Source organism: Octopus bimaculoides, chromosome 23 (assembly GCF_001194135.2).
Source record: "Octopus bimaculoides isolate UCB-OBI-ISO-001 chromosome 23, ASM119413v2, whole genome shotgun sequence".
Classification (NCBI taxonomy): domain Eukaryota; kingdom Metazoa; phylum Mollusca; class Cephalopoda; order Octopoda; family Octopodidae; genus Octopus; species Octopus bimaculoides.
In genome coordinates, this window is record NC_069003.1 from 31828968 (window position 1) to 31838967 (window position 10000).

At 37.8% G+C, this 10000-nt stretch overlaps 1 protein-coding gene across 5 annotated transcripts in view; it reads right to left on the minus strand.

The window, feature by feature from the left end:
- The window catches only part of LOC106873743 (TBC1 domain family member 2B), a 158123-nt gene that overhangs the window by 18832 nt on the left and 129291 nt on the right, over positions 1–10000 (minus strand). For all 5 annotated transcript variants that reach the window (XM_052976043.1, XM_014921239.2, XM_014921238.2 and 2 more), the window contains 2 exons: positions 7235–7320; positions 6072–6171 (listed from right to left, as the gene is read on the minus strand). In XM_052976043.1, coding sequence (XP_052832003.1) covers positions 6072–6171; positions 7235–7320 — 186 coding nt within the window. The remainder of the gene's footprint in view (positions 1–6071; positions 6172–7234; positions 7321–10000) is intronic.

Here is a 10000-nt window from a genome sequence, read left to right on the forward strand (position 1 = left end):
TATATATATACATATATATATATATATATACATATATATATATATATATACATACACACACACACAAACATACAGATACATACATACATACATACATACATATATAATGTCTATTAACTTGGAAAGTCAAGCTAATAGACATATTTCTTGTTCTGTTGGAAAGGAGTGTTTCACCTGATATCTGTAAGGTAACAATTTCAATATCTTCGCTATTGTTATTGATATTTAATGTTCAATCTGCATTACTATATAGCCTGTTCCGCAATGCTTCAAACTACAGTAGTCTTATATATATATATATATATATATATATATATATATATATATACACACACACACACACATACATACATATATAATATATGTGTTTGTGTCATTATAATTACACAATACACACATATACACAGATATATATGTATACATATATATGTATATACATATGCACATATATATATATATATATGTACACATATATAAATATGCATATATATGTATGTGTATATATATATGTGTGTATATATATATATATATATATATATATGCATGCTTATAAATCACATTAGCTACAATAGATATTTTTAATAACATTACAGAAATCCAGTTTTAACAGTTGCTGTTTAAAATATCAATAAGTAGATAGACAACTGGTGTGTCTGAATCTAGACATCTATACATCACAGAATCTGAGACAATGGCCTCTCTCACTCCTTCAGGCACATGCACGCACACACAAACACACACACACACACACACACGCATGCACACACACACACGCACACACATGCACGCACACACACACACATGCACACACACACACGCACACACACACACACACACATACATATCAATAAAAATGTTACTGAAAATTAATGAACGAGATCATTTGTTTCCGTTTGCTATTAGTCCCAACATATTAGGGGAGGAACAACAACAACAACAACAACAACAACAGCAATAACAACAGATAATACCACTATTGCTACTGCAACCACCACCACTTTTGCCACAATGATGACGATGACAATGACGACAACTACCACCACCACCACCACCACCACCACCACCACAACCATTTCAATGTCCACTTTTCCATACTAGTTTATTGAGACAGATATTCTACAGCTGGATGCCCTTCCTGTTGCCAACCTTTGCCTGTTGCCAAGCAAGGTTCTATTTCCCGCATGGTCAGATATGGTGCCATCACCAACAGCAGCAGCAGCACCACCACCACCACCGCCACCATCATCATCATCAGACCTAGCCATGGACACTATAGTTCATCATACCATCAAAGTCCTTTATCACAGAGCTATGACATGGTTATTGATACAACACAGTCCTTCGTCATAATTCTATTACCTGGTTAGTAACACTACACTCCTAGGTATCAAAGTCTCTTACTACAGGAATCTCCAGCCACTGAGCCACAGACCAATACCAGGCAGTGGAGCATTTGGTACCGTGCCACACAGGAAGAATAAGGTTTCACCATGTCTAAGTCACTGATAATATAACATATGAAAGCATCAAAGTCTTTTATCATAAGATCTATGACATGGTCACTGATGCAAGACTTCAATGAATCAAAATCTATTGGCATAGATCTATGATCTGATCATTGATGTTATGATACATCACAATATCAAATATTTTATCTGGTCACTGAAAATTAAGACTTCAAATTATTAAATTCATTCATAACAATTTTATGATCAGGTCAATGACTTTATACTTTAGACTATCAAAATCTTTGGTCACAGATGTATGACCTGGTCATTGATGTTATAATACATCATAATATCAAAATTTTTTTTTATCCTAAATCTGGTCACAGAAGATTAAGACTTCAAATTATTAAATTCATTTGTCATAATTCTATGATCACAATCAGGTCAATGACCTTATACTTCAGAGTATCACAGACTTTTGTCACAGATCTATATTTTGATCGTTGACACTGTTACTTCAGCTGTGTTTCAGTGATCTAGTTTGGAGACATATGAACAAATATACAAGAAAGAAACTTCAGACAATATAACTATAATACCAGGAGCTACATTCAATTCAAACCTTGTATTGAACTGGTGAATCCAACCAATGAACAAAAAGGAACAACAGTGTAAACACACATGCACACACACGTCCTCCTATGTGGTTGGCCAAGGTAATCTCTACAGGTTATCTGGATGTGCTAGAAATATGAACTAAATCTCCCTTAAATCATATCCTACCACCTGAAAAATGAAGGGGAGACGTATAACCAGGGCAATGTCGACACAGATACATTATACTTCAAAGCCAAAGACGAGATGATCAATGCTTGAACACCTTTGATCATAAGTCTTCAAAGGGCCAATATGGATTGGCTAGACAACAGCTGCAACAGCAGCAGCAACAACAACATCACCATCATCATCAGCAGCAGCAGCAAAAACCACAATGACATGAACTATACAGCCTTGGGTTTATATAACAAGATAGACCATTTCGAGCGTGGCCGTTGCCAGTACCGCCTGACTGGCCTTCGTGCCGGTGGCACGTAAAAGCACCCACTACACTCTCTGAGTGGTTGGCGTTAGGAAGGGCATCCCGCTGTAAAAACTCTGCCAAATCAGATTGGAGGCTGGTGTTGCCATCTGGTTTCACCAGTCCTCAGTCAAATCGTCCAACCCATGCTAGCATGGAAAGCGGACATTAAACGATGATGATGATGATGATGATGATGATGATAGATATGGCATGCTTTCATAGATACTAAACACGACATGATCTAAATGATGCTCCACTGATCTTTATCTTTTATCTTTTATTTCTTTCAGTCGTTGGACTGAAGCCATGCTGGGGCACTGCCTTGAAGGGTTTAGATGAACAAATCAACCACAGGATTTATTTTTCTATTCATTTAAATTTTTTTTTTTTTAAACCTGGTAATTATTGTCTGAAGCCGAACCACTAAGTTATGGAAATGTAAACAAACCGACACCAGTCATCAAGCAATGGTGGGAGACAAACAAAGACATACATACAACACATATGTATATATATATATATATATATTTATTTTATATAAGGGCATTACTACACAAGAATGCCTCACGTTATGAGGGACTCTAAGGGCAGACTACCATATATATATATATATATATATATATATATATATATATGTACAGATGATGTGCATCTTTCAGTTTCTGTCAACCAAATCCACCCACAAGGCTCAGGTCAACCTGCAGCCATAGCAGAAGTCACTGGCTCAAAGCGTCACACAGTGGAACTGAACCAGAAACCATGTGGTTAAGAAGCAAGCTTCTTAACACCTAGCCATGCCTGCCAACAAAATACAATAAGGCCGCATTGACACTAAACACTGCATGGTCCTACTCTATATGATCGAATGGCTCATACACTAAAAACCCGTCGATGACACAAGTAATCACTTAATCGCCAGATACCTCGACTGATATTAAATACTAAATGCCTTATCGTAACACACTGTAATCACAACACCTTATGACCTCATTGACATTGAGCATGCCAAACCGTCAGTGCCGTCAGAAGTTGGCTTCCCAATCAGAGTGTCATGTTGAGGCATGTAGTGATTAAGTGATTCCTTGTATGGACTGAAGAGTGTTGCCAATGGTCTTTAGTTTATGAGTAATTGAATCGTGTAGAGCTTGGTGTCATTGAGGCCTTAGTGTATTTTGTTGGTAGGCATGGCTGTGTGGTAAGAAGCTTGCTTCCCAACAACATGGTTTCAGGTTCAGACCCACTGCGTGGAACCTTGGCCAAGTGTCTTCTACTATTGTCTTGGGCCATCAAAAGCCTTGTGAGTGGATTTGGTAGATGGAAACTGAAAGAAGCATAACATTACGTGTGTGTGTGTGTAGTAGTGTAACTAGGCTGGGCAAAGGAGGCGCATGCCCCAGGTGCCGATTAAAGGGGGGAGCGCAGAATTGACCATAATACAATAAGCTTGAACTCCATTTATAAAATTGCAACTGTAAAGATGGATCTCCAGCAAATCGTTTTATGCTGTTATTAAAGGTAAACGCAATATGATGGCTGTCTACCTTCATGTCTGGACATTTTTATAAAAGGGCATCAAAAAAGGCCTCGTAAAAGTAAACATTCAAAAAATATATTTTGAATTACAGGTTGTACTGAACCGGCAGGTAAATGAATCCTGGTAAAGTGTTTATTCCTAAAATATTGCTTTAAAACATTAATTACTTGTAACAAATAAGTACTACATAATATCAGGGACTTTGTAATTGAGGAGGGGGGGTGGCATTTTTGCAGCTTGCCCCGGGCACAGTTTACCCTAGCTACGCCACTGTGTATGCGTGAGTTTATGTTTGTTTTCCACCACTGCTTGGGAACCGGTGTTGTTTTGTTCATGTCCTCGTAACCAAGCAGTTTGGCAAAAAAGAGACCACTAGAATAAATATTACACTTAAGAAAAAAAAATACTAGGATTGATTTGTTCAACTAAAGCCTTCTAAGGCAGTGCTCCAGCATGGCCACAGTCCAACGACTGAAACAAGTAAAAAGTAAAAATACTACAATCCATGCAAGTAAATGCTACATCTCTCCACTGACACTAAACAGTATAGGCCTACACTACAGCACATTAGAATACTTCGTTTTGTGGGGATATTGATTGTTTGTTGTCTTGTCAACACAGACCTTTATTAGTATCCTCACTAATGGGGATCGCTACAAATTTTTAAGCTAGCACAGACTGCTACTAGTTTTGTAACCTACACAAACTACCAAGAGAGGCTGTAACTAGTTCCTAGCCAATAGAGACAACTACTAATCTCGTAGTCTCACAAACTACTAACATTCTAGCCAACACTAACTACTGCTAGTCTCCTAGCCAACACAAATTACACTAGAGTTTCCATGCCAACAAAGACCACCACTAGTCACCTAGCCAACACAAACTACTAACATTCTAGCCAACACTAACTACTGCTAGTCTCCTAGCCAACACAAATTACACTAGAGTCTCCATGCCAACAAAGACCACCACTAGTCACCTAGCCAACACAGACTACACTAGTCTCCTAGCCAATGCAGACTGCTCTGGTCTCCTAACCAATACAGACTACACCACTCTCCTAGCCAACACGGACCACTGGTCTTCTAATCAATGCCATCTACTCTAGTCTCTTAGCTAATGTAGAAGACTACTGCTAGTCTCCTAGCCAACTGAGACTACACTAACCTCCTATCAACACAGAACACTACTTCTCCCCTAGCCTATACAAACGGCCAATAGTATCAATAGTGTTCTAGCCTAGCCAAGCTGTCAATAGTTCATTGGCTGACAGACACTATGACTTGTTCTCTAGCCAACTCAGACAAGTACTAGCTTCCTAACAAACATTAACTGCTAAAAGTCTTCTAGCAAACATAGACCAGTGCTGGTCTCTTAACCAACTCAAACCACTACTTGTATTCTAGCCACCATTAGTCCCCTAGCAACTAGTCTCCTTACCAACAGAGACCATCATTAATTTCCTTCCATTCTAATACTTATGTTTGACGAACACTGCTTTGTAGAGACTGAAGATGGTCACATTCAGTGTACAAGACCTGTGGAGTATTCCCATATTTGGCTGGCTACTATTATATCAAAGGTTTATACTGGTACAAGCATTCAAATCGAAGAGAATGCCATTATGTGGTTGCTTGATGACCTGCTAGTAATAACAGCTAAATTTTTGCTCAAATCACGCCCAACCTTTGAGATGATGGTGTGGAATTTGATGAAAATTTTGGCCAGAAGGAAAAGAAACATATGCTAATGTAGTCCTAGATATTATAGGTCACAGCTTGTACACCTTCGATGATATGTCTGTTCAATCAAAACCTAGCTGGGATGAAACAACAACCACCACCACCACCAACAACAACAACAACAACAACAACAACACTGGAAACACTTAACAAGGAGTTAATCAAACAAAATATTATTTTTATAATATTGGGCTTCTTTTTTTTTTTTAAGTATTAATAAAACAATCGAAAAGGGATTTTTTTCCCTTTTGTGTTGCTTTACTTACGTTGGGGAATATGCAAAATCTCCTTTGAAATTGGACTCAGAATCAAGGACTTCATTCAGGAGTTGTCGGACAACCTCCGGTTTATTATCTTCCTTGCCACCTGTCAGGTAAATAAAGAAAGCATTAATGAAACAAAGAAGCACAGGTGTCTTGCTATAACTGGGAAGATAAAGACGAAGAAGAAAGATGGTAGTGATGATGTGAAGAGCAAACTCTTGAGGTTGGTGAGCATAAGAGAGGATAAGTTAAATTCATTTCTGATATTCTGTGAGAACGAATCTGGCCATGAGGAAATACTGCCTTGCTTGGAAACAGGTGAGCTTTGACAATAGGAAGGGCATCTGGCTGTAAGAGATCCATCTGCCACAATCAATTCTGTATGACCCAAGAAGAAGAAGAAGAAGAAGTAGAAGAAGAAGAAGAAGTAGAAGGGAAAAGAGGAAGAAGAAGAAGAAGAAGAAGCCGATAGAATTAGTAAGTGTTGCATTTCTACACCCACACACACCCACACACACACTCACACACACACACATGTACATATGCACACACATTTTTCTTTTCTACTCAGGTCTCATGGGAGGCTTTCTTGTCAAATTTTGGGTTATTTAAACTCTTTTACACTGCAGATTGCATCACATTTCATTAGTTGGGTCACAAGCACTATATGCACAGCTTCTCCAAGAGTGGTTAGGGTTAGGGTTACAGAACTGCATTGCTCGAGCAGCTAGAAATAGCAGCCAAATATCCCTAAAAAAAAACACACACACCAAACGGTTTTACAAAAGGAAAGATTCATTCAGTTATGATGTTCTTTTATTGTGTGCCTGAGCAAAAATGGGTGGATAGTCATGACTGGAACACCTTTTATTATATCATTTGTATGCTTGACTGGGTCTGATTTGGGACCAAACTACCACCAACACCACTAATACTACAACCAATACCACCACCACCACCACCATACTACTACTACTACTACTGCCACCATATATATATATATATATATATATATATGATATTTTGAATTTAGTTCACGGACCCCCAGTACTACCTTTGCAGACCACCAGGGGTCTGCGGACCACAGGCTGGGAACCACTGACCTAAAATATGAAAAATAATTACAATGAAAGCAAAAATCAAATTCAAAATATATCGCAACTGACCTTCACAGACTTTTTCCAAATTCTTCAAAATGATCAGGTACTTGCTCATAATTTTGTAGTACTTAGCTTCCTGCTTCGCCAGCTCCCTAAAATAAGAGGCACACCATGTTACAACAGTTAAACCATTCATGTGTATTGGTATGGTGGTGGGAACAATAAGTGAATATGAGAACTTTGAAAAACTTGTCTCCTCTCCTTCTGGACTGGTAAAACACAGATACACAGCAATCTGATTTGACTTCTTCCGATCAATACCCGCAGATCAATAGCTATGAGGGTGAGGTTATTTATTGATGCAAACATAATTGAACATTTGGTGACATCTGTCAATACCTCTGTGTGTATATGCGTGTGTGTGTGCGTGCGTGATGTCTGTGTGTGTATTTTGATCTTTTTAAAAATGCATATCTTCTGGTCATTGTTTAGACCCCACGTCAGCAGTGATTGAGTAGCCTATGGCCACTGGCATTCCAAACCATGACCATCCTATCTGTTTCACAATACACTATATAAAAATTTTAAAGTTAAATGTCTTCCCTGTAGGATTTGCGTGTGATTTGAGAGAAATTTTATTAAACCCTGACTACATTTTTCAATGTGTCCTTTTGTCTTCTGTCTCTTTGGAGAACTAAAAATTCCACGTGAAAAGCAGCAGGATTTGAAAAGATAATGACAAAGTTTGAATGTTTATTATATATGTTTACTTTTTACACTACGTCAATTTGCTTGCCAGAAAATATAGCCATTTCCAAGTAAATATAATCTTTTATATTTTCAAATTTTCTTGTTTCAGTCATTGGACTGCAGCTATGCCGGGGCACTGCCTTGAATTGTTTTAGTTGAACAAATCCACCCTAGTATTTAAGTTTGTTTTTTTTTTTTGAAGTTTAGTATTTTTCCTGTTCATCTTTTTTTTACCGAAGTGCTAAGTTACGGGGGATATAAACAAACCAATACTGGCTGTCAAGCAGTTGGGGCAGGCATGGTGCAAAAAAAAAAAGTGATTTCCATGTAAATTTAGAAAATAAGAGTTAAGAAATTTAATACAGTGTAAAGATGGATGTCTAAAGATGGCAACAGCTGGGAAATGCTTCAAAGAGTTGCTTAATGAAAAAATTCCGAGCATAAACTAGTGACATGAACAGAATGGCTTTCTAACACAACAACGAAATCAATAAGACACACTTTTAGTATTCTTCTGAAAGTAATACTTTATATGGGTATAAATAAATAGACAGCACACACACACACACACACACACACACACAGACACAGAGGCATGTGTACTTACATATTTATTTCCTTCAATGAAAATATGTGCACACACACATGCACACACACACAGACATACATACATACATACATACATACAGGGTGATCAGACGAAATGTAGACATGCATTTATTCAAATAACATCTTGATACAAAATGATATATTGAATTTAAATATGCTCAAATAAAGTCCAGAAAAAGTAGATTAAGATGATGCATTTAATTTTCAATATATCCACCTGTGACAGAGACTAACTGCCAGAGTCTGAGAACAACTTGGGAGCAAGTGACATGAACAGTTTCTTCAGAGATTTCATCCCAGAATTTTCGCAAACAGTACTCAAGAGTTCTGAGACTCATATGGGAATTAGCACAGGCTTTGCTCTCAAGGACAGACCATATGCCAAAGTCCATCAGATTCAGGTCGGGTGAAGAGAGGGGTCAGAACTCTTTTGACCAGAACACCTTGAAATTCTCTCGACACCATTCTTAGACTTTTTAACCATATGAGATGTTGTGCCATCTTGTTGGAGAGTTATACCTTCGCCCCCAATTGTTGCAACAACCCAGGGGACTACCTTATCCTCTAACATGTCCAAATAAACATGTTGGTTGATTTTTACACCCTCTTCAATGAAGATCAGAGGGGTTTTCATGCCATTTGAGGTCACACATGGCCACACCATTATAGATGCAGGTTTCTGCTGCCAAAAGGTTAATCTTTGTTCAACAGGAATGTCCTTTCTATTTACTGCATATATATATACGATCATTTTGTGAACTGTGGCATGCTTACACACTGAATCACTTTTCATCTGTGTACAGTATTTGGTGGCTGTGTGCCATCTTTCAGCTTTTGCAGAAGAAGCTTTGCTCTTCGCAGTCTTTTTTTTCTCTTTGTGGCTTCAGACAAAACATGTGCTTTTGATATCTTGTATGCGAATAATTGAAGATCACTTTTAACAAATTATGCATAGTTCCATAGCTTGTACCAGCTTCTGAAGCGAGTTTTCTGATGCTTCTTTTTAGGTTATGCCTGATGTTTCCTTTTGTGTTTTTGATGAGTTTTTGAGCTCATCCAGTGAGAGAAGCCTTGTTAAATTTCTTTCTTTTCCTCTTTTGCATCTTCTATCCATTTAATATCTCTCTTGCAACCATAAAACTTTCTACACCAGCACCATATATACATGATATCATGTGTGAGAGAGAGAGAGAGAGAGAGAGAGAGAGAGAGAGAGAGAGAGAGAGAGAGATAAACAGATAAATAGACATGGATGTGCACATGTATTGAAGAACAGAGAAGACTTAAGAAAAAAATGGCATCGAGTTTTATAATCCTTGATACAACACTATTGTTTAAAAATTAGAATGGGCGGACCAGAGGAAGAAAGGCTTTGATCATAAATGACGAAACATTGTTTAAAACATCATGAGACTATATTATTGTTTCCAACACAACAAATGAATAGTCCGCATTGCTAAGATGACAGGTAAA